Below are 25,745 nucleotides of genomic sequence, written 5' to 3'. Positions count from 1 at the left end.
TTATAAAAGTGCCAGCTAAGCTTTATTTTATATTTATTGAAATTTTAGACTTAGAATAAATAGATTTTAGGTGTGATTCACATACATACATACATAAATGCATAAATTAATTAAGGCAGTGACAACTGAAATTGTTCAGAAGCATGCTTATAGTGTTATCAGTTATAAACTTCACTCTATTTTTAAAAATATTAGAAAAGCCAGGCAGTGATGGTGCACACCTTTAATCCCAGCACTCAGGAGGCAGAGGCAGGAGCATCTCTGAGTTCAAGGCCAACATGATCTACAAGAGCCAGTTCCAGGGCAGGCAACAAAGTGACACAGAGAAACTCTGTCTCAAAAAACCAAAAAAGAAAGAAAGAAAGAAGACACCTTAAAAATACAGATGCATTAAATCCTTAAAACTCAATGGCTTTATTTTCACAGATACATACTTAATATTAGTCAGAAATAAACTCAGCTCCTATATCAAAGCCTCAAAGTAGATGTGGCTTAAATCAGTGTGATTTCATGACCTACAACTAGCACTAACCTACAACTAGACATGCATTCCTTGAACATCAGTGTCTTAGCTAGCCAGAGGGAGAGGTGGAGGTGGCATCCTATTCCCAGAGGGTTTATGCTCAGCTCAGATTTAGGAATCCCAATATCTAAGAAGGAAATGAGTTTAGGAAAAAATCTTTTGGCTTTGATATTTTTAACGGTATTTATTTCATTTTGCAGAATTCATTTACATCAAAATGATGAACCAGAAAATAAATTATCACAGTAGGTTTGAGTTAGTCATATTTTTTGAATACTCAAATGATTTGACACCTATTTCTGTCATTGCTGTAGTATTGAGGATTGACTCTAAAATTATTAACTAAAATACTTTTTTGTGACCCTCTAATTAATTTACATTAACACATTTAATGCATCTTTTTGTGGGGCTAAGTTATAAATAAACCTCATGTCACAGATCTGTTGTGTTTTACTGTGTTTTCTTCTATCAGCTGTCTGCTAAAGTTTGCTTTTTGTCATTTTTCTTATGAATTATTTAAATCATATTTATATTTGCTTAATTCCATGCAATTCTAAACTGACATTTATTCTTCTGGTGATAATTACTTAACAGCTGGTAAGCAATGTCCAATATCTGATAACTGTGTTTACTTTAACAGAGGATGGTGGTAGGTTCTAGGTGTGCAGCTATGCATCTGAAGCCAATGCTTTATACTATAGCTGAAGAAGTGTTCTGAGTGAATATGCCTTTACATTTGTTTTCTTTATTGTTTACTTATATTCATTGCACTTAGATTTTATTATCCTAATAAGTCAATTTTGAGAACTGTAGTTAATAATAAAATTTTATATTTTAAAAGATTGCATTACCCAAAGTAACTTACTTTTAAAGTAAAAAGTTAGACATTTCAAACTTGTGTGCAGTCCGAAACAGGGACTTATACTATAGTCACAGCTACTTTGAAGATTTCGGTGGGAAAATCACGCATGCCACAGAGTTCCATATTAGCCAAGCAGTATTGCCAGACCCTGTCTCTCAGGAAAACGTATATGAATGGAAGTTTTCTCAATTTGTTTCATGGTGGAAACAATGAATAATGATGGCTCAAGGTTTGCTTAGCAGTTGTTTTCTACTTTAATTGTTCTTCGATGTTCCTGTGTCTAAAGTATCAGTGGTAAAATAGAAATGACTCCTCATATCAAGCGTAAATTCATTCTTAAAGGGACCAATATTTTACTTAATTTACCTGTTTTTTTTTTTATTTTGCTTTTTTTTTTTTTTTTTTTTGGATAGTCAGGGAAGAAAATAAACAGCAACCCAAATCCTCTTGTCCAGATGTCGGTCGGTCACAAGGCTCAAGAGAGTAAGGTAAGAAGAGTCTGACGGCTCTGAGAGCCTCTAAATAGCCTGCTGTACTGGTCATTCTCCCCGGGAGGTGGTGTCCAGGTGTGTGATGCGTACGAAATGAGACCATTGTTTCATATGAAATAGCCATTTCATAAATACTAGCTGCTTAAGTTATTGACAGATACATTGTTTATTTTTAAATAACGTAAAAAAACACCCTAGAGATATGCTTTTGTTTGATTATGTTTGTTTATGGGGAGAATTAAGAAATTACTTCCCAAGCTTCTTTTAAGTACTTAGTAATTATTTAGTTAGCACGTTGTACTTCAGATTCAGCAAACAGATGCTCAAGAGTTCAAAGTAGGTATTGTATGTTCTTCTTTTCTGATCAGGAATAAAAGTTCAGAAATTACAGTTTTAGGCCACTGTTAAATTTTAATTGTTGACCCTTTAAGAAGTAGGGCTCTGTGTTACAGTGGCAGGCACCAGGAATGCAGAAGTTGAGGACAGTAGAGCAAAAGAGGCTTTGGTCTCTGGACAGCAGGCATGGGTTCTGCGTCAACTCCTGTTCCGGTGCACCGCAAACAGCTTGTTTTAGTTTCTGAACATTTCCACGCTTCCTAAGTCCATCAGCCTGTGCTTGTATACACACTAAATAAGTAAGCAGTGAGTCAGTAGTCCTCCATAGCAAACACTGAAGAGTTGATGTGAGACCATTTCTTACAGATTCGATACAAAACCAGTGAGCCAGTGTGGGAGGAAAACTTCACTTTCTTCATTCACAACCCCAAGCGCCAGGACCTTGAAGTTGAGGTATTTTACTGCATTTTCTGCCTATAGTTTGAAATATGATTGATACAAATTATGCTTATTTACAGTTTCCAGTTGAGTACATAGTATCCTGGGACCCACCACTAAAGTCAAGATAAAGAAATTCTTTGGTTCTCCCTGACTCACAACTCTCCCAAACCTGTCTTTATGTTTACGTCGATGTCACGTTAATCTTCATCTGTACTATCAGGAAAAGGTTATGAATCTTTTTTTCTTAATATTTAGCTATATAACTGTTCAGCACATTGTTGAAAAAATTACTCTTTCCTATGTATTGAGGTCAGTGACTTTCAAACTTCAGAGCCAGTATGCAGTCTGCTTATGGAGTGCTTTTGACCCTAGGTTCTGTTCTAACAATATGCTAGCCTCGCTGTCTCTGTTACTGCTATTGTAAAAAACAACTTGTGTAAGCCCTCAAATCTATTTTTCACAATTGTTTTGACTAATTCTGAATCTACATTTCACATGAATTTTAGTACCAACCATAGCTTTACACAGAGAACCTTTAATTTTGATAAGAACTCCACTGATGTCTTCACAACAGGAAATGTTCCAATCCATAGAAACACTGCATTGCTTTTTCTTTTCCCTTGGGTAGTCTTTAATTTCTCTCAGCAGTGCTTTATAGTTTTGTGTGTTTGTGTAGTTCTTTTATGTATGTCAGACATTTCCCTAAACATTTAGTAATTCTTTATGGTGTTGTAAGTGATCTTACTTTATTTCCCTACTTGTAATTGAAAACAGAGCCTTGGTTCCTAATCTTGTATTTTTGACTTTTTTACTAATGTATATAAAGGTGTCTAGACATTGTAGTGTCTTCCTGTAATCCCAGCATTTAGGAAGCCAAGGCAGGAGATTCATAAATTCAAGACTAGCCTGGCTTACCTAGTAGCAAGATCCTGCCTCAAAACAAAACAAACAAGACAACCCGTAGGAGATAAATGAAATAAAACAATCATTAAAGTGCTTGTTGGGAAAGGTTGGGATATGAATTTGATCCTCAGAAGCTATGTATAAAAACCAGGCATGTTGACACTAATTTATAATCCCAGCTCTAGGAGGATGGAGACCAGTAGATCCTGGGAACTCACTGCCAGCTAGCCTGGTCTCCTTGGCAAGTTTAAGACCAGCTGGCCGAGAGACACATTCCAGAGGAAGACAGAGAATGAGAGTGCATAGTTGATTGTTATATATGGATATGATCTCATACGACTCCACTAAAAATGGCTTGCTCTTTTTTGTTGTATTTGTAGTGAATTTTATCACAAGGCCTTGAATTTATGATTCTACTACTTGGCCAGTTTATTGCTAAGATTATAGGTGTATGCCACCATGTCAGACTTACTTGTTCCACTAGATATCTTAGGATTTTATGTGTGGGATGGAAGTCATGTTATCTTCTAGTAATGATACTTTTCATAACAATCCTGATGCCTTTTTTTTTTTTTTGGCTGGCCTCCCTGTTCAGCCATCTTTACTCTGCCGAAGTATCCTCTGAGTCTGGTCTCCCATACAGAGATTTTTCTCCTCCTAGTTTGCTTCGTCATCATGAGTAGGTGTTGGCTTTCACTGAAGGCTTTTCTACATATGTTGAGATAACATAGTTTTTCAACTGGAAATACAGTGAGATACATTGTTGATTTTCAGATGTTAAATATTGCAAACTTTTGTTTTTCCACATGTAATACTTGGATACCTTGAACACAATATTTTATCTGGGGATAAGTCCCTCTTAGTCATGATCATTTTTACATGTATTAATTCTTGCTTCTTGGGCCTGGAGATTTGGCTGGAATCTCTCGTAGCAGACGTGAATTCTGTTCCTAGCACTCTCATGGCAGCTCACAACTGCCTGTAATATGAGTTCCAGGGGATCTGAAGCCCTCGTTTGGACTCTGAGAGCTCTTGCACACACATAATGCACACAAACTTACTCAAGTACACACACATAAAAATTAAGTAAATAAGTAAGAAAAAAAGAAAAGCATTCTTACTCATAAAGGTTTCTGATCTGTAATTTTGCTTCCTTTTAATATTTTTTCCCTATTTTGATGTCAAGATAATGATAGCCTCCTAAGTAAGTTAGGGAGCATGTGTTCCTCTGGAATATTCTGGAAGAGTCTGTACAGAATGTTTGGGGTTTTCATTTGGAGAAGGTATTTACACGCAAACTTCATTCTGTCAATAGCTGTTGTTCTGTCTAGGTCGGCTATTTCTTCTTTATAAACTGTGGTATTGATGTCTTTCAAGGAGTTTGTTCATTTTGTCCAGAGTTTGTTCTTTCTTGGATCAAACTATTTTGAACAGCAACATGATAGGAATAGTTCTTATAACAGAGGCGATGCTGAAGATTAATTATTCATGAGGAAGAAGTACCATGCACTTAAAGGAGATGCTGTAAGCTTTCAAAGCAGCCACGTAGACTTTGAACAGAGAAGGCGTTAAAGACACTTAAAATGCATTTTCTCCATGAATAAGTGTTTCCCATAGAAACTGCACCTTTCTGTCAGTGTATACTGTATGATTTCAGTATTTAAAAGATATTTCCTTCTGACCTTTAGATTTGTATTTTGTTCTTCCTTTGGTTTTGTTTGGTTTTGATTTTTTGTTTGTTGTTTTTTTTTGGGGGGGGGGGTTGGTTTTTTTCGAGACAGGGTTTCTCTGTAGCTTTGGAGCCTGTCCTGGAACTAGCTCTTTTAGACCAGGCTGGCCTCGAACTCACAGAGATCCAAGGGCTGGGACTAAAGTCATATGTCTCCACTGCCTGGCTTGTATAGAGTATTACTTTTTGTATTTTTAAGAGACTTATTATGTATATGAGTGTTTTGCTTGCATGAATGTCTATGTACTTTGTGCCTGTGGAGGTTAGAACTGGTCATTGACTTCCCAGGAACTGAATTATAGATGTGCTGGGAATCAAATGTGGGCCCTTTGCAAAAACAAGTGCTCAGCTGCTGGACTATCTCTCCATCCCTAGACTGCTAATTCTTTTTTTTAATTTTATTTTTTTTAATTTCTGCCTCTTCCCCGCCTCCCATTTACCTCCCCCTCCCTACCTCTACTCCCCCTCCCTCTCCTGTCCGAAGAGCAGTAAGGGTTCCCTTCCCCTGTGGGAAGTCCAAGGTCCTCCCACCTCCATCCAGGTCTAGGAAGGTGAGCATCCAAACAGGCTAGGCCTCCCCAAAGCCAGTATATGTATCAAAATCCTGTGCCATTGTCTTTGGCTTCTCAGCTGCCCTCAATGTCCTCCATATTCAGGGAGTCCGGTTATATCCCGTGTTTTTTCAGTCCCAGTCCAGCTGGCCTTGGTGAGCTCCGATTAGATCAGCCCCATCATCTCAGTGGGTGGGTGCACCCATCATGGTCCTGACTTCCTTGCTCATGATCTCCCTCCTTTTGTTCCTCATTTGGACCTTGGGAACTTAGTCCGGTGCTCCAATGTGGGGCTCTGTCTCCATCTCCATCCATCGCCAGATGAAGGTTCTATGGTGATATGCAAGATATTCATCAGTATGGCAATAGGATCTGGCCATTTCTGGCTCCCTCTCCTCAGCTGCCCAAGGAACTAGCTGGGGACATCTTCCTGGACACCTGGGAACCCCTCTAGAGTCAAGTCTCTGCCAACCCTAGAATGGCTCCCTTAATTAAGATATATAATTCCCTGTTCCCACATCCACCCTTCCTATATCCCAACCATCCCATTCCCCCAAGCTCTCCCCATCCTCCACCTCACACTTGTCTCTCCCCATCTCCCCTTACCCCCACCCCACCCCACCCCCAAGTTCCCAATTTTTTCCCGGCAATCTTGTCTACTTCCAATATCCAGGAGGATAACTATATGTTTTTCTTTGGATTCACCTTCTTATTTAGCTTCTCTAGGATCACAAATTATAGGCTCGATGTCCTTTATTTATGGCTAGAAACCAATTATGAGTGAGTACATCCCATGTTCATCTTTTTGGGCCTGGGTTACCTCACTCAGGATGGTGTTTTCTATTTCCATCCATTTGTATGCAAAATTCAAGATGTCATTGTTTTTTACCGCTGAGTAGTACTCTAATATGTATATATTCCACAGTTTCTTCATCCATTCTTCCACTGAAGGGCATCTAGGTTGTTTCCCGGTTCTGGCTATTACAAATAATGCTGCTATAAACATAGTTGAACAAATGCTTTTGTAATATGATTGGGCATCTCTTGGGTATATTCCCAAGAGTGGAATTGCTGGGTCCTGGGGTAGGTTGATCCCGAATAGCTTCTCACAGTAGATTCGTTTTTTGTTTTTGTTTTTTGAGATAGAGTTTCTCTGTTTAGCACTGGCTGTTCTAGAACTCTCTCTATATAGACCAGGGTGGCCTAGAACTCAGCAGAGACCCACCTGCTTCTCTCCTTCCTGAGTGCTGGAATTAAAGGTATGGGCCACCACCATCCAGCTCTCACAGTAGATTTATAAAATAAGATGTCCTTTATTGTGCTCATGGTTTTGTAATGAAAACGGGCAGGTACATCTGACAGAAATACCTGTATTTTCCTGAGACACAGTGCTTTAAAAATATAGATGAAATGTGTTATATTTTGTTTTGTGCTGGTTTGTTTTTAAAGTCAATCTTTGGACCTTGCTATATCTCCTGTGATTCCTGTCGTTTTCCTTGGAGCTCTGTGTTTTCTGCTCTGCATCTTTCAGGTCAAAGATGAGCAGCATCAGTGTTCTCTGGGGAGCCTGAGGATCCCTCTCAGTCAACTGCTTATGAGTGACAACATGACCATAAACCAGCGGTTCCAGCTCAGCAACTCGGGGCCAAACAGCACCTTAAAAATGAAGATTGCCCTCCGGGTACTGCGTACTTTTTAGTAGGACTCCATAGTGGGAGGGGCGACAGCAGCTTCAGCTCAGTTCCATTGTGGCAGTGCTACCACAGGCATAGGTCAGGTGGCATGATAGAGCATGCTGACAGTTTGAGGGGGACAGAAGCTGTCATAGAGTTATGGGAGTCCAATCTAGATCCATTCCGAAAAAAACCTTTATTTCCAGATTCATTGACAGGCCACGGTAGTCCAGAAAATATGTTTATGCCAATGGAGTTTGCTCCTTAACCTTGAATATTCAAAGTTGCTCAGAAGGCAGCTTGATAAACTCCTATAAAAGGTAGAATTTACAAGAATAAAAGCCTGGTTTGTCCAAAATAAAAATATCTGAGTAAATATTGCTAATAAATGCTTAAACATACAAGAAATGTCATTAAAGTATTCAAGCTGAGCCAAGGAGATATCTCAGCAGGTAAAGCTGAGCTGCTCAAGCCTGAGAGCCTGAATGCAGTCACTGAATCCACAGGAATGTCCTCTGACCTTGGTGTACGTGCCAGGAAAACAAACAAAATTATATAGACATTACAATAAAGAGCCAACTTTCTGTTTCAGTGCTGGGGTTTGAATCCATAGTTTTACATATTCTAGACCAACGTTTACTCAACTATACTCCAGCCCTAAGAATGAGTTTTTGCTTTTTTTTTAATTAAAATAGTCTGCTCAGGGCCCAGTGTCGCTCATATCAAGATACAGCACAACCATATAGTGGCAGAGTAGTTGCAGCATCACCTGCCTGCCACCTCTAGCGCTCCTGGTTCCTGTGTAAACTGTGGGGAGTCTGTGAAATGAAAGTGTTTGGATAGCTTTGGTTAATACAACCAGAGAAAGTCAGTAACTCCAGAGTGTCCTGTAGAGTATAGCCCTGGCTTACACATTTTACATTCCCAGTGTGCAGGATGATGTGGCTGTCCTTTTACTATGGTATTATGCTTGGTTGCTTGAGAGATCCTTCTGGATAGCACAGTATCTTGGCATTTTTTTCTTTGTCTGGGAGTCTGGTGTAAACCACCTGAAACAATGGGATATTTCATCTTTTGCCAAGGATACATGGCTTGCTGGGTGATCTAGTGGAAGCCTTGTGCTATAATTAGAATATGTTCAAATGGAAGAGATTGGAAGATACAGAAAAGGTATTTTTATTGCAAAAGTAGAGTAGTTTTAATTGCTCAAAATGTATCATTTTAAAAATTGTTTGTTTTGTATTTTGGAGACAGGTTAACACTGGTTGTCCTTGAATTCTCTGTGTAGACCAGGATAGCTTCAAACTGTCAGAGCTCTTCTGCCTCTGCCTTGCAAGTGCTGGGATTAAAGGCATGTGCCACCATGCCTCATAAAATTTGCTTTTGTAATTCTCTATAATACACTATTTTAATAACTGCCTAGCTGAATAGATTAGCTGAATCTTAAACATTTGCAAATGAATACATCTAAAGCCACTCATGTATCCAGATGTCACCACCGTCACTGGTTTCCCCCTAGGTCCTCCATCTTGAGAAGCAAGAAAGGCCTCCAGACTACCAGCATTCAGCTCAAGTGAAACGGCCCTCTGTCTCCAAAGAAGGGAGAAAAATGCCTGTGAAATCTCAGAAGTCTGTGTCTCCAAGCACTGGTGGAAGCAACACTGCTCCATCAACACCAGTCCTGGGAATCGATGATAAGCCTGTCAGGGAGGAGAAGCCCCAGCCCCCTGAGGCCAGCCCTCTAGGGCAGCGTGACCTAGGCAGGAGCTCCTCCAGCCTCTTGGCCTCTCCAAGCCACATCTCAGCCAAGGAGCCCACCCCAAGCATTGCCTCAGACATATCATTGCCCATTGCCACCCAGGAACTGAGGCAGAGGCTACGTCAACTTGAAAAGTAACTAATGCTCACATCATTGTTTATCGTAGAATTTGCATCCCACACACCACAGGGAGGGAGATCGGGTCTTAAGTTATCTGGGAGAAATTTGATTGTGCTATTTTGCTCACTAGTCTTTGACTTTCACAATAAAACTTGCTGCTTAGGATGTTGGATACATTAGGAGAATAGAAGTGGAATAAGAGGTTTTGCAGGTAGGAGAGGCAAGAGACTTATGCTGTGTGGCCACCATCTACTCAGTTCACTCCAGGGACAGACTCCTGCATGGATAGTCACTAATGTGCTAAACATTGTATCACCTGCAAAGGTTTGGCATAGTCTTGTCTTCTCTTCATTGCAAAATATGGTCCTCATTGCCACCAAGTCCCCACTGGCTTCTTTAGATGTTTGCCATTTATAGGTAGCACTTCCTTATTAAGGATAAGGAAGAAAAAGGAATAAGGAAGAAATAAGGAAGAAAAAGTTACTATAAGCATCAGACATTACTGTCTGCTGTGGTAAACATAAAAATCAACCTTTGAAACTATTGCTTTTCTTGTGTCCTAAGAGGTGTATCCACTTAGAAGGAAATAATCAAAGCAGAGGAGGCTGTGGTGAGAAAAGTACAGAAGGACGCAGCATCTGCCGTGTCTCTGAGGCTCCTCTGACCTGTGCTCATCTTTTGTTTTTATACAGGGAGTCAGCTTCAGGTTGGGGTGTCGTGCAGTAATAGGACACTTGCCTAGCAGCAGGCTGAGTTTTAGCTACGGGATTGAAGTTTGTCCTGGGGAGAGCTCTGTCTCCTTTGTTCCTTGAGTGCTCACTGGAAAACTGTCAGTTTTGAATAATTAAGGAATCCCGAACCGTCAAGTGAAATAATTTAAATTTGGTATATATTCAGAAGTTTCAAATCATGTTTAAATTCCTGGGTAATTAATTCCCATTTTGTCTAGATGAATGGACATTACATTCCTGTATAGATGGTATCAATACACCAAACCTCTTTTGTGTTGGGGCAGAACTGGTGACATTCTGTTGTTTCCACAGCGGGACAACACTGGGACAATCTCCCCTGGGGCAGATCCAGCTGACCATCCGGCACAGCTCCCAGAGGAATAAGCTCATTGTGGTTGTGCACTCCTGCAGGTGAGGCTGACCGCTACTGCCACTGGTTGGTTATGTTCTGTCTTATGTGATTTTCCCCCTCCCCGTATCAATAGGAGTTTAAAATATAAATATTTTTAGCTTATAAAAAGTCTTTTTAAAACATAGGTAAATAGCATTGGTGACGTTGACAAACAAGATTCTGGAAAGGTAGAGTTTAGTTCAGAGAGGATTATTAGGAACCTTCTGTTTTCTGGCTCCCAAGATAATGACTGCAGAGGGCCTGCAACTGTGAGTGAACGAATGTTTGGCTCATGCTCATCATCCTATAGAAAGAGTAGGGGACAGTATCATGGAGAAGGCTGACCCTGTGCAGAAGCTATTGGTTGGAGGTACTAAAGAAGTAACCAGTGTGGCCACTGAAGGTCATATTGACAGAGGCCAAGTTTGCCCCACAGGGCCTTTGTTCATGTTTCCTGTGGGTAACACCGGAGAAGTCTGGGAGAAGGTGAGACGGTAGGTATGTGAGAAGCGCAGAGCAAGGGCGGTGAATGCCCTCCCACACTCTAGGCTTAGGTAGTCAAGCCAAAAGTCACTCTGGCAAAACTGCTAAAAGAGACATTTAAAAGTGATGGTATAGAACCACACATAGGGGAAGTCTGATGTGTGTTGCTCCATGGAGTTGAGATCATATGAAATAAAAGCTTGATAAAGTAATTCAGATATTATAGAATTTTTTCTAAAAAATTCTAATATTTAGTCTTCTCTGATTTGTGTTCTAAGAAACCTCATTGCCTTCTCAGAAGATGGCTCTGATCCATATGTCCGTATGTATTTACTGCCAGACAAGAGGAGATCAGGAAGAAGAAAAACACATGTGTCAAAGAAGACACTTAACCCTGTGTTCGATCAGAGGTACAGTAGATACTTCTTTTAGGCTACCTGGATGAAATGCCAGGCGGTTAGGGCAGTCCTGAGTGACAAGGCCTGTGAACCTAGTGCACTGTTGAGAAACAGGGTACTCTAGCACAGCCAAGCACATGGTCCTTGTTAAATAATCCTTTGACCTTCAAGCAGAGGTGTTAAACATAATATATCCGAGTTATAAAGGTGCACAGGGAGATGGATGGTTAAACGTCAAATTTTTGGGTTTTTTTTTTTTTTTTGGTATTTTTTTGCTTTTTTAGACAGGGTGTCTCTGTGTGGCCCTGACTGTTCTGGAACTCACTCTGTAGACTAAGCAGGCCTAGAACTCACAGAGATCCTCCTGCCTCTGCCTCTGTCTCCTGAGTATTAGGGTTAAAGGCATGCACCACCACCTCCCAGCTAAAGGTCAAATTATTGACGACTCTGAAGCACTTTGATTTAGTGGGTAATATATATTGATACTAAATTTCAAATCAAACAATTTAAATTTACATTTAAAATTTTTATTTTATAGTATAATAACATAAAATACACATTTTTGAGAAAAGCTCTGTTTTTCTAAAACAATATAATTTTGCAAATCATAAGTGGTCACCTTAATAGAAGCTGCCTTTGTGTGGTTAGTAGCCAGTCTAATGGACCAAGTTGCTGGTGGATACTTGGATCCGTGCATTACCAGTCTGTAAAATATGCCCCACCTCATAGTTCTCTGACAATTTAGCATCTGCTAGTTTTGAGAAACTAATACAGCTGAATAGCATCAGTATTTGTTGGCTCAGTTCTGTTTCTTCTTTAAACGTACCTCTCCCTCACTGTTTTCGTGCTATAACTTTATTTTGAACTAAGGTCAGCTAGATGAGCACCAAAAAGGAAACTCAATTTTACAAGAAAAAGCAGACAGTGGTTGGAATGATCTCAAAAAAAAAAGTTATTTTAGTTAAAATACAACAGGATCATAGAGAATTGACATAAGATATCTGTTTCCATTGCAGCTTTGATTTCAGTGTTTCCCTGCCTGAGGTACAAAGGAGAACACTGGACGTAGCAGTGAAGAACAGTGGTGGCTTCCTGTCCAAAGATAAAGGGCTTCTTGGCAAAGTAATTTTTTAGAAGTTCTTATATCCTACACATGGTAAAATGAAACATTTCCCTATAGTGCAGTTTAGATTATAGCTTGCATAAGTGGAAAGGAGGGCAGCTCATCCTGTGATGAATGCTTGTTTCTCAAATTATGCTAAGACATTACTACATAACTGTTTTCATACATTCATACTATTGGCTTATTACTGTTACTGATATCAGGAACTTAGAGTTGAAAAAAAGTTGATGTTTTTTGAAGCTTTAAAAACTACTCAGTACTACATTGTTGTCGGGGTTTCTGTCCTACCCAGTTCCCACAGTTGTTAAGTCCTAAAGAAATCACACAGAGGTCTACATTAGTTATAAACTGATTGGCCCATTAGCTCAGGCTTCTTATTAACTCTTGTAACTTACATTAGCTCATTATTCTTACCTGTGTTAGCCACATGGCTCAGTACCTTTTCCAGTGATGTAGTCACATCTTGCTTCTTCTGTGTCTGGACAGGACTGCAGAGGGAGCTTCCCTCTTCCCAGAATTCTCCTGTTCTCATTGACCCACCTCTACTTCTTGTCTGGTTATCCTGCCTATACTTCCTGCCTGGCCACTGGCCAATCAGTGTTTATTTAAAACATAACTGACAGAATATAGACAATTGTCCCGCACCACTACATTGGAAGAAAACATGAAGGAACATATTCTCAAAGGGCCTGCCAGTCCACCTCTTAACTAATCAGTTCTTCCTCTAGCATGTCATTGATTTTCTTCCTCCAAATCTTCTTTTGTCTTTTCCACATCACATTTAACTTTGGTGTAGGTGTATATATTCTTTTACAGTATCCAGAGGTTTAGATGGGGAAAGGGGCTTTGAATTGTAGAGGTGCCACATGGTCAGCAGCAGGAGTGACCAATCTATATCAGCTAGGCTATGATAGATGCCTAAGAGAGACAGTGTAAAAGAGGGAAGGTTCATTTTTGCCTCGTGATCTCAGAAGTTTCAGTGCATGGGCACTTGGCTCTATTATTTCTGGGCCAGTTGTAAGGCAGAAAACATCATGGTGAGGAACATGAGGCAGAACCAAACTGCCCACCTCACAGCGGCCAGAAAGCAGAGAGCGATGTGAGGATATCAAAGAGACGGTATAAATTTCCAAAACACATCCCATTTCCTTCAACTGGACCCCCACACCTACCCACCATTTCCAATTGCCATTATAGTATGAATCCACCAGGGGATTAACCCATTGATTAGGTCAGAGACTTCAGGTTCCAGTCACTTCCAGAAGCCAATCAGTTTTTTGGTAACCAAGCTTTTAAAACAGTGAACCTTTAGAGTTACTTCACATCCAAACTACACACTTCTGTTAACGACATACTTGACAGTATCTTCATAAATTGCCTCCACCTGTGTTTCCTAATAATCCTAATACTATTAGATACAAGAAGAATCAATTATTGGACATACTGAGCCATGGAAAGGTTGAAAAGATTTTTGAAAATGAGAACCTAATTTTTGAGGAATGGGAGAGTTCCATATCGTTAAATTCAGTAGCTAGAGAGGTCGGAAGGAGTGGTAGCTAGTCTCAACAATTTTCACGATACCTTCTTTTAACCCACAGGTGCTGGTTGCTATGGCATCTGAAGAACTCGCCAAGGGCTGGACCCAGTGGTGAGTGCCCCTATCCTAGGTAGCAGGTAGTTCTCAAAGAAACTTAGCCGTGTGTCCATCCAGCAGCACTCTGAAGCCTGACCCAAACCTATTGTACTTTTTCTGTGTTTCTCAGGTATGACCTCACAGAAGATGGAACAAGGCCTCAGGTGATAACGTAGCCATGCTGGACATAAGGCCTTTTTCTCAACGTGTCGCACCACCTCAACATGGAACTCAACTTCTTGCAGATGTACCAATGCTATTTTTATAAGTATTGAGTTATACATACCTTAATAATTTTATAAAACTGTTGGTGTTGTAAGAAAAATTTGGCCAATATTATTGATAAATTTCCCATTGAGTTCCCTCCAGTATTTCACCGGGCACTGCAGAGTACAGTGGTAAACAGCAGTGTGTTCCTGCTGTGTGGGGCTCTGTCGGCCACAGCTGCTGGAAAGCAGGCACCTGTATTCCTGATTTCTGCCTTGTCTTGCATCCCAGAGGTGCACTACACCATGTAAATAGACTCTGTTTTTTTATACTATCTACATGCTGGTTTGGAAGAAGAAAAAAATGTATCAAGGAAATACATATTTCTTCTAAAATTTATTAGATTCTGGGACAGATAATCATTTTCATCTTTACAGCAAAAAGTTCTCATAACTCTGTTGTATGATACAACTTTTTTAAGGGAAAAATGGAAAGATTATTAAATATTGGATATTTATATCTAGTATTAATGATAAAAAGTGTTCAAATTAACATTATTGTAAATAGGAAGGGAGATATAGTGAGAAGACAGTAAATGACTTATTTAAAAAGTTTTATAACTGAGTAATAGACAATACCAAGACTATTGTCAAAGCTCAGGAATCACAGTATATTCATCTGAAATTTATTACATGAGAAAGAAATGTGCACTGTTTATTTATAATTGTTTGTTATAACTGATTCATGAAATAGTACAGAGATACACACATGCCAGGTGTAGTACCTCATACCCGTAATACCAGGATATGGGAGGCCAAGGCAGGAAGACCAAGAGTTAGAGGACCAGCCTGGGCTACACAGCAAGACCCTATCTTGAAAAAAAGAAATTCATACTTTATATTTTGCCCAAAGCATAGGAACTAACCGCCAATATTAGGAGATAAGGTGTTGTCCAGATTGGATGCAAGCCTGGTTTCTTTGTCCACGTCTCTAGCCCTATAAAAATAGGCCCATTGTTAGTGTAAAGTGGTAAAACAGATTGGGTGAGTTCAAGGGGTGTTGTGCTAAAGACTGGCACTGCACCTGCTCTTGGTGGGAGAACCCGGCTCTATATCCATCATACAGGATGCACACCTCTGAACGGAGTTTTCTGTACTTCCCCTGATACATTATGTGACAAAAGGAGAGATCCTGCCCAGCGCCAGCAACAGAAGCTGTCAGTCTTGCCATTTTCTGGATGTCCTCAGTTTGTACCATGTCAGATCATAATATAGAGATAGTATTATACAATTTTTAATTTAGAATCTTTTTTTTCTTTTTAGATTATATAAAGCATGTTTTACATACGTAAGAGACCCCTAGCACCCCTTGTAAGGTGAGGCTATATCACAGTATTATAAGCTATGCATGTCTAAACAAAGTACACACAAATGTAGGAAGACTTTCTCAGTATGCATTTTAAGCTGTGGGATGAGAAGGGCTTCTCAGCTATGAAATCCTTTGAAACTATGTACACTTATAGCAGGAAAATACAGCTTTGTAATCAAAATTCGAATAATTCCTTTCACATTCTTCCTGGAACTAAACAACTTATGGGAAGCTTATGTGACCAAACATACCAAAGTGCCTATGATGAATGCCGAGTGTTCCTTTTACACTCTCCTCCTGTCTAGCAGATGAAAGTGTGCCTCAGTTTGTAATGTACCATGGGTGCATTTGTAACAGTCTGTGGCTTTTCACAGCACATCCCAGGTAGTCATAGGGCCAGAGTAACCTCACTCTCTTGTCTGTTGACACCTTCCTTTGAATCTTGTTAATAAATCTTTTTCTATTAGTGTGCAGGATTGGTTTTTGTGGGAGAAAGTTGATGTGTATGTCACATGAACATATATCACATTAAACATTAAGGGTGGCATTTAGTCACAGGAGAAAGACAAGTGATAACTTATTAAACTTGTTGCTTGACCATGCTATTAGATTTTTTAAAGTATCTTTTTAATTAAGTTCACTGAAGGGCTACTGTCATAATCTATAAGGAGATTTTCTTGATGAAATTTTATCATGTCAGTGGTTTTTCACCAACAACCTAAACATCTTGGTTTTGTGCCCATATGCTTAATCTGTTCAGTGTGATTTTATTTAATATAATACTTTTCTTAACAACTAGGCAAATTGAGTATTATTAAGGATACGATACTCTAATAAGTAAATGTAACACCTCACTATGATGCCCTCTGCTGCAGTCACAAAAGCTGGCACCACTGAGCTCAGGTGCAGTCTCCCTGCCTGCGTCATCTGAATCCTCTAGTAGCTGTCTCCACACTCTTTGGAAAGGAGAGAGATTCTGGTAATACCAGCCCACTGCCTGAAGGCCGTCCTGTGTCCTGCCTGGGGGGAACTGAGTTCCCCTCAGGGCACGTTCCGCTGTCCTGAAGATGGAAGACACTTTGGGTTCTCAGAATATTAACTTTTAGTTTTTAATGACTTATCTAGGAAAGAAGAACTTTTAAGTTTTCTACTCTGAGCCAAACCAACGAGAGAAAATTGGTGATTTGAAGTGCAGCTCACTAACTTATTCACGTGGTGGCTTATCTTGTGCCTTAAGTACCAAGGGATTGTCAAGTTTAGATGACAACAGAAGCAGCCCTGAAACTCTGTGTGCCACCATTTGTATCCTGTGCTCTAGATTTTTCTCCACAGACAGTCCCTATGCACAGGCCAGGCCTTAAGAGATTTTAGAATTATTTCAAAATCCTCAGGCAGATGCAGAGAGCATAGGTGCTGGCTATGTATTCTCTGGTTGCTGCAATGACTGGTCCCACCTGGATTGTCCACTGTAGAAGAGAAACATAGAGGGTTGGTTTTTGGTTTTTGTTTTTTAATCACAGAATGTGCTTTTGCTTAATTAATTTTACATAACAGCACACGTATTTATTCAATAAAACTTTTGTTAGCTCACTTGTAATAAGTTTTTTTGTTTGCCTCTTGAAATGAAAGTTTTAGTGTAGAAACAGATAATTTGGAAAGTCCACATGCTACATCATGCATATTTGCTGTTTGTGCATTCTCTCATTGTTCAAGAGGTTTGAGATTACTCATTCCCATCTCAATTTGACTCTTCTCTGCGTAGCTCCCAGAGTCTGACTGGGTTTTGCAAGCAGCTCTTTGAAGGGCAGTGGTTGAATAGTAAAAGCAGACTAAATAAGACTAAAACACTTGTAAGTCCTTAAACAACCTGCAGAGATAGGTGCTGTTTGAACAATGAGGAAATAGTTGTGTATCTAGTGTCTCAGCAGGCCTAAGGAAACACTCTGTGGTCTTTCTTAGGCATCTTCCCATCTAACACTATCAGTTTCTTTGCTTATATGCCGAAATGCCAGCTTTGCTTGGCCTTGTTTGTTTGTTGACAGGGTAGCCAAAACTGGCTTCCAACCAGCAGTCCTCTTGCCTTAGCTTCCTAAATGCTGAGATTATAACTGTGTGCTCCAAATTTAGTTTCTTTGTCCTTCATAATGCCTTACTTTACATCCCTCCATTAAAAAAAAAATCAGAACACCATGCATGCTGGACAAGCACTCTATCACTGCGTCACACTTGACCCTTTGGGTATCACTCGTCACTGTTGGTATTTGTAAAAGACCTTTTTCTTGTTTCTCTTACCTAGGATCTAAGTATTGAAGTGCACGTTTTTCCTTCTCTTTTTCATTTTTATTTGTATTCTTAATACCACTGACCATCTGTGTCACAAACAGACTTTCCTTCAGCACTGAAGGCCAGTGTGTCATGTTCCCTCTAAAGCATCTGTTCTAGGAGGTCTTAGTAGGGTTCCCTCTTTTTTGTCTCTGTCTAGTTACCTGAGCTAGGGCTTTGAACAGCATCATGCCCTGGCTGCCTCCCTTGTACACACATATACTGATCTTCATTCAGTCCTGACTTGATACAGCCTTAAGCTGGCCTTGGTCAACTCCCAGGTTTCAGCTGCCCCCATCTTTGTTTTTTATTAACATCCAGAGGGATCTTTTAAAAAACGTAGTGCTATTTCATTTGTATTTTAATAAATAAACTTGCCTAAAGATCACAGAGTAAAATATCTACACTGATCAGCCATCCAGACCAGGCAGTGGTGGCACACACTTTAATCCCAGTAGCCACACTAGTTCGCCATAGAAACCAGGCGTAGTGGTGCACGCCTTTAATCCCAGCACTAGAGGGGACTATAAACCACGATGAGACAGGAACTTGTGCTTTCAGTCTGAGGGTTTCTTAGAAGTAAGAGCTCTCCAGTGACTTGGCTGCTTTGCTTTTTTATTAATCATGCTACAAAAAAACAAACACTACTGTTTTCCTTTGCCCTTGCACTTAACACTAAGAGCCTATAGCTCCCATGCCCTGAGACTTCGCCAGCCACAAATTTCCTCCAGGGTCTGCTTGTACTCGTTTAATTACCATGGTTCTTCCCACCTCTGCATACCATGACATTCTTCCCAGGACACTGACCTGAACAGTGTCCACTTCCCTTCACATCAATTTAAGGTTGACTGCCTCAGTATCTGTTATCAGTAGTCTAACCATAAATAGCCTCCCCAGCACAGACCCTTGGCACTGTATTGCTCCTCTTCATCTTACTTAGGAAGTTTTGCTTGAGCACTACTTATAATTTTTCTCTCTGAACTATAAACCACAAAAAGTAGAGACTGTGTGAGTGTTAATTTTTGATAGCTGTCCTTAGCATGCAAATGATAATCCAAATCTGTTGAATAAATGATCTATAAACATTGACTGACCATATAAGACTCCTGTTTTGATGAGTTCTCACTCAAAGAATTTTAGTTACCTCTGGACGGTTTTATTATAGGCTGAACATAAATTTATGTTCAGTTAAAAACATCACAAAAATGAGAAATTTAGGAAGTCTTAATTTATTTGATTTATTCTGAAATTCCTGGACATCTCACTGTAAAAAGAAATTGTCTTTAATGTATATACTGAGAGGGAAAGGTATCTTCAGAAATGGTTGTCTACTTGGAAACTACAAAAGAATAGCCTTAATAAATAAATACCTTGGATTAAACAGATGTTTGATGAGTTTAACCATGAGACTATAAATCTCCATTTCTTACATTCTAATAGTAATAACAATTAGAAAATATGAATGTCTTTAAAAAATCATACAACAGGGCTGGAGAGATGGCTCAGTGGTTAAGAGCATTGCCTGCTCTTCCAAAGGCCCTGAGTTCAATTCCCAGCAACCACATGGTGGCTCACAACCATCTGTAATGAGGTCTGGTGCCCTCTTCTGGCCTGCAGACATACAGACAGAATGTTGTATACATAATAATAAAATAAATAAATATTTTTTAAAAAAATCATACAACAGGCTTAGGACTATAATAGCAGTGAAAACCTACAATCTCCAAAGGGGAAAGAATGGATTTAGAAAATGTCTTATCCCAGAAAACTGCTACTGTGTGACTTGTCTGGATCCTAGGAAATCTGTCCATTGTGTTTGTCAAACAGAATATTGTTGCTGCCTGAGCCTTTATTACCTCTAGAGACAGAAGTTGACAAAACAACACAAGAAAGCCAGGAATAATAAAAGGAGGGTTGTAGAATGTTTGGGGGATGTAGAAAAGTGTGTGTGAGGAGGGGGCATATGCGTTTCTGGAAATAATCTACAAAAGTCCTAGTCTTGTTTCTGGGTGCCATAAAGAGTGGGGATTAATTGATCCAAAGTACTAAAAAAAATCTTGATTCACTTACTAAGTAATCGCATACACTAGCCAGGCAGAGACTTCAAAGAATATGCCTTTTAGGTATTATAGTTAATCCAGGAAATCAGCAACAAAGCCTGAAAAGAGGAAGAAGATTGTTTGCATAACTGTCATACTATATTAAGTTTTTAACCCCAAAATCATGAGGTACACAAAGAAATGAAATGTAGGTCATATGCCAAAGGCAGGGACCAAACTAGTAGAAACTGTCTCTAAGGAAGTCCAGATGGCCTTAAGTTAGCTACTGTCATATGTTGAAACAAACAAGAGAGACTACATGTCTAAAGACTAGGGAGACAGGAGAACAAGTAGAAACTCTTGAATTGAATATAAGGAACCCAAGGTTCACTAGAGTTCAGCAGATTTGAGCAGATGGAAAAAGAATCGGCATATGAAGATGGGTTAATAAGGACTACCCAATCCAAGGAACAAAGGTAATACAGAATAAAGAGAAATGAATGGATACATAAAGAACTGTAAGGATGGAGAGGAGCACCTAAAAAACGTTTTAAGAACCACTGTAGGCTAATGAGATGACTCAGCAGATAAAGGCCCCTCCCACTAAGCCAAATAACTTATGTTCCATACCCAGAATCCATATTGTAGGAGAGAACTGACTCCTCCAAGTTGTCCTCTGAACTCCACATGTATGTTGGCAAGTACATGCACGCACAATAAAAAGTAAATTTTATTTTTAAATGTTTTTAAAAGAGCAATATAAGGTTGGTGTGATGGCGTGCACCTGTAATTCTAGCACTTGCGGTATAGAGGCAGAAAGATGAGGAGTTCAGTGCTAAACTCAGGTATGTAATTCCAGGGCAACCTGGGCTACATAGAAACTTGTCTCAAAAAAAAAGGAAATTTGGCAAAACGAAGTATAATGAAGAAAATATATATATTAACTGAACTGTAAGTGGGATAAATTTTAAGAGAGAACCATGCCTAGATACATTTTAGTCAAACACATGCACAAGACACAACACATACTGTGCATGACGCATAGCTAGTACACACCAGAAACAATACAACACACAGCATATTTGAAACACTATAACTACAACTCAGCATATGCACAGCATACCATAAATATAATACATAGCATATAGACAACACTGGGCACACACAACACAAATATAAAAGTATAGTATTCATAGCATACAATACAAATACTGTATGCCTCACATTAATGGGAATACAACACAATATACACAGCATATATAACAGTATATACAGCATACAACAGGACATGTATGTACCACAGATGTGTAATATATGACAATATAATTCACATGTGGACAACACAGCATGCAGAATACATTATGCACATCACCTAAAATGGATACACAACACACTTCCTGATTTCTAAACCAATTATGCTAAGTGCAAGAGAGGATTCTTGCTTTTTTGTGATTTTGCTGTTTATCCAAGAACAGCAAAGGTGTTATTTGCTCTGTGTGAATTTGACATAAGTCCTATAACAGGCTGGCCAAAGGCTAGCAACTATGGCGACTTTTGTGAAATGTGCTTCACACTTGGCTTTTTGTTCTCTGTGAGTGACTCCATCTCAGTGTTAGAAACACTACTTCTCTTTTGTTGGGTCCTGGGATCAACTTCAGGTCATCAGGCTTGGTGTCAAGATCTTGCCTTTATAAAGGTATAATTCTTTTTCTTTATTGTTGGATCCAATTTCATATTTTGTTGGATTCAAACTGGTGATATCTTGGTGGAAATTTTGCTTCTGTATTCTTTTGAGATATTGTGTAATTGTATGGTTACCTTGTTTTAGTATTCTGGCATATGTCATAGGATAAGTTGGGAAATATATGGTCTGTTTCTGCCATCTGGAATAAACTAAAGAATAGGTCTAGGGTTGGAGATATGGCTCAGAGGTTAAGTCACAACCATCTGTAATAAGATCTGGCACCCTCTTCTGGTATGTGGGCATACATGGAAGCAGAATGCTGTATATACATAATAAATAACTCTTTTAAAAAAAAGAGTATCTAAAAAAATAGGTCTAAGTCCTTCTTTGAACATATGGTAAGATATCATTGACACCTGGCCTATGAATTGTTAGTTTGGTGTACTTATAGACTGACTAAGATTTTATATCTCTTCCTATATAAACTTTTGATGGGTGGTGTCATTAAAGAACTTGGCTTATTGTGTCATTGTCATGTGGTTATCATTGACAGACCTAAAGGTACTCACAATATTTCGTGAGGGTTTTTTTTTTTCAGGTTCCTAAGATCAGTAATGATATTTCTTTCCTTTTTTCCTTCTGATATTTGTAATGCTTAGCCTTTTCCTCAGTAATTCTGGATAAAGTCTATAATTTTTTTCTAGACCAAGATAATTCTTTTGCTTGATTTTTTTTGCTTATTTTACCAATCTTTTATGACTTCATCATTTAGTTTCTGGTTAAAGTATGTTAAAAAAGAAAGTGCAGTGACAACTGTCCACTTGTCTGTTCTTCTAGTATGTGTTAATGCTTAGGTGTAAATGGCTGTATTAGTTTTGTGCCACTGTAACCATAGTGCCTGACTTTTACTTAGTATTCAAATGGTATTTTTTCACACATTTGACATTAGAACCCATGAGATAGATAAAATGGCCCAAGTCTCCCCAACAATGTTTATTAAAAGTAAGGTCCTGTTAAGTAATATAAAATACTCTTAGATCACTGTGAATGTTAATGATAGACCTTTATTTTAAGCACCAGTTTTAATGTTCATTTTTCACTTAAATAAGTTAAGATGTTGGAGAGTCAAGGTGACTTGAATTCTTGATAGCTGGTAGACCCTTTACTGGACTCCACTTCTCTGGAGCAGGAGACTGCCAGCCCAGCAGTCTCACTCATCAGATGCCATGAAGAAACTCTTGTTTCTGCCAAAGTACAACTCCAGCTCTAGAAGACACTATCCCAGCCATGTCTGTGGCTTCTGCTGGACCAACTTTATGGCCATCAAAAGTCTCAGTGAAACTCAGGTCAGAGATGGTGTGAGAAGTCCTTCTGTATATGTGTTGCTTTTATTGGTTAATGAATAAAGCTGCTTTCACTTATGGCAGGGCAGAATTTCAAGCAGATAGAGGAAAAAAGAAGGTGGAGTCAGAGAGACACCATGTAGCCACCAAAGGAGAAAGATGCCCACCCAGAAATTCTGTGAGTGATACACAGTTTTCTTTTCTTTTCTTTTTTTTTTTTTTTTTTTTTTTTTTTTTGGACAGGATTTCTTTGTAGTGTTGGAGCCTGTTATGGAACTAGCTCTTGTAGACCAGGCTGGCCTCAAACTCAGTGATCTGCCTGCATCTGCCTCCTGAGTGCTAGGATTAAAGGCATGCACCACCACCGCCCGGCTCAGTTCTTTTCTATGAGAATTTGCCACACCTTTTTTCCTGGTTTTATAATCAGGCTGCTCACTTGGTTCTCTGAGTCAGCGGGGAGACACCCTCTAATGCCATCTCTCATTGTTATAACTTAGGCCTATTAACAGGCTTCTCTTGAACTGTCTTTTCTTGCCTACATTTAAGCTTCTTTATCAGTAGTGTGGGCTGAGCTAGTAACACAAAGAGATGTCTGAAGTGAAGAAGTAGCAGTGGTGGGGTCAATAGATGTTAGCCACAAAATGCCTGAAGAGTTCCAGAGAGGACGTAGGACAGATAAAGTGGAGCGGAAGCAATAGACACAATAAGGGATAAAGTAGAGAAGGTGAGAGGGGATGGAGACCCAAAGCTGACAAAAGATAGAAGGAGGTGAAGAGCCACAAAAGAAAATTTGCATGCCCTAGTCTCTGGCTGAGTACCAGAAAAACATCAAGGGCCTCACCCAAGCCCCTCAACTGTGACAGTAGTTCATGCCCAGAGATCACATCCCCCAAGACCTATTCTGGGTTGTAACACTACCAAACACCATCTGCTGCATATAATTGCTGCAAAGTGCTACGGCCTACTGGTAGTTAAAGTGCAATAAGCCTCCAACCCAAGGACCTAAAGTTTCTAGTTCTAAAGCCTGGAACAATGGACTCTTGGTCATTTAGACTTCGATACATATGCCTGTGGGGTTTTCAGTCCAGTCCACATGCCTTAGTTTATCAGGACATGGTACTGCCAATACCACAATACTCCTTTGCCTACTCAAAATTTCTATCCAAATGGAACAGGACTCCAACTTACTCTCCATGTCCCTGTTCGACTGGTGCTCCATAGGGCCCAGCCATACATTTCTGGTTCTCTGTCTGTCTCATCTTTCTTGCTGTTTGGAAACAAAGAAATGAGTGGAAGCACATCTCCATCACTCATGGTGACCAGCATCCTGTCATACATGTTGACACATGATGCATATAAGGACCAAGTGCTTACCTGGACACACTCCTCTGAGGTAGGTAGCTGAAACCTTTTCTTCTCTGAGAAGACCTGATGTCCCAGGAAGTGTTGTAATTACTGCCAGGTCACTTAGAGTTGGCAGCACCAGGAGCCAGAGCAAACTTAAATTCACTCACTTCCCTGTACATAGAGTAATACAGTGTCATCATTCAACTATAAAGAAGAATGGAAATAGGCCTTTCCCAGGAAAGTAGATCGTCCTGTTAAGTATAATAAGCCAGACTTAGAAATACATACAAAGTACATACAAAGTAGTATGTTTTCTTTCATATGCAGAAGCTATAGTTTTAAAAAGTAAGACATAAAAATAGAAGTGGATAGGGCTGGAGAGATGGCTCAGACGTGAAGAACATTGATTGCTCTTCCAGAGGGCCTGAGTTCAATTCCAAGCATTCATACGGTGGTTCACAATCATCTAGAATGAGATCTGATGTCCTTTTCTGGCATTTAGGAATACATGCAGGCAGAATACTGTATACATAATAAATAATAAATCTTTTTTAAATAAAATAGAAGGGGAACTATTTAGGAAGACAGAACCAGAGAGGATGGAATGGGGGACAAGACAGCAAAATTGGTAGGTAAATATTATCAAAGTATATAATAGACAAGTATGAAAATATCAGAATGAATGAAATCTATGTTCAGTGAATCTATACCAAAGCAGAAAAAGAAAAACCCATTTAAAAAACAAAGGACATTCAGTGCTGGAAAGAGCTATCTAGTTATGTTTATAGGGTAAAAAGTTAAAGTCCACTTCCAGGTTTGAAAACCTACCAAAACCCACCAATCCCTGAACTTGCCTTGAAAATCTCACCACGGCCCACCTTGGAAATCACCCTGGAAAACTTCTCCCCCAAGAAATCCTTTATAAAGCCTGCCTCCTGCTCAGTTCCCTGCTGCTTCTTGCCCAAGCTGAGGCAGCCCTAATAACCCTTGTTTGAAATTTATTGTGTTCTGTGACTTTGTGTTATTCTTTGGTTCCTGATTGGGTGGACTTTGGTGAATCAAGCCTCCACCGGTGTAGCATTTTGATGTTGTGATCATAGCTATTTTGCTGACCTATGATAAGCTTCTAATGCCAGCTCAGAGAAACTGTGATGTCAACCCAGCTCTAAGCATCTGTATTAATGTTCATACTTTATAAGATCTCTGAGAGGGGCTGGAGAGATGGCTCAGAGGTTAAGAGCATTGCCTGCTCTTCCAAAGGTCCTGAGTTCAATTCACAGCAACCACA

General features: G+C 39.5%; 1 protein-coding gene across 2 annotated transcripts in view; it reads left to right on the top strand.

Annotated features, from left to right (window-relative positions):
• Positions 1-19,425, top strand: part of Esyt2 (extended synaptotagmin 2) — a 110,660-nt gene extending 91,235 nt beyond the window's left edge. For both annotated transcript variants that reach the window (XM_038336074.2, XM_038336075.2), the window contains 9 exons: positions 1,799-1,873; positions 2,579-2,665; positions 7,368-7,517; positions 9,029-9,402; positions 10,432-10,530; positions 11,272-11,403; positions 12,408-12,513; positions 14,113-14,162; positions 14,278-19,425. In XM_038336074.2, coding sequence (XP_038192002.1) covers positions 1,799-1,873; positions 2,579-2,665; positions 7,368-7,517; positions 9,029-9,402; positions 10,432-10,530; positions 11,272-11,403; positions 12,408-12,513; positions 14,113-14,162; positions 14,278-14,323 — 1,119 coding nt within the window. In that variant the 3' untranslated portion in view covers positions 14,324-19,425. The remainder of the gene's footprint in view (positions 1-1,798; positions 1,874-2,578; positions 2,666-7,367; positions 7,518-9,028; positions 9,403-10,431; positions 10,531-11,271; positions 11,404-12,407; positions 12,514-14,112; positions 14,163-14,277) is intronic.
• Positions 19,426-25,745: the final 6,320 nt, after the last annotated feature.

The sequence above is a fragment of the Arvicola amphibius genome, chromosome 7 (assembly GCF_903992535.2).
Source record: "Arvicola amphibius chromosome 7, mArvAmp1.2, whole genome shotgun sequence".
In the NCBI taxonomy this organism is placed as follows: domain Eukaryota; kingdom Metazoa; phylum Chordata; class Mammalia; order Rodentia; family Cricetidae; genus Arvicola; species Arvicola amphibius.
This window is presented reverse-complemented; position numbering and strand designations above follow the sequence as displayed.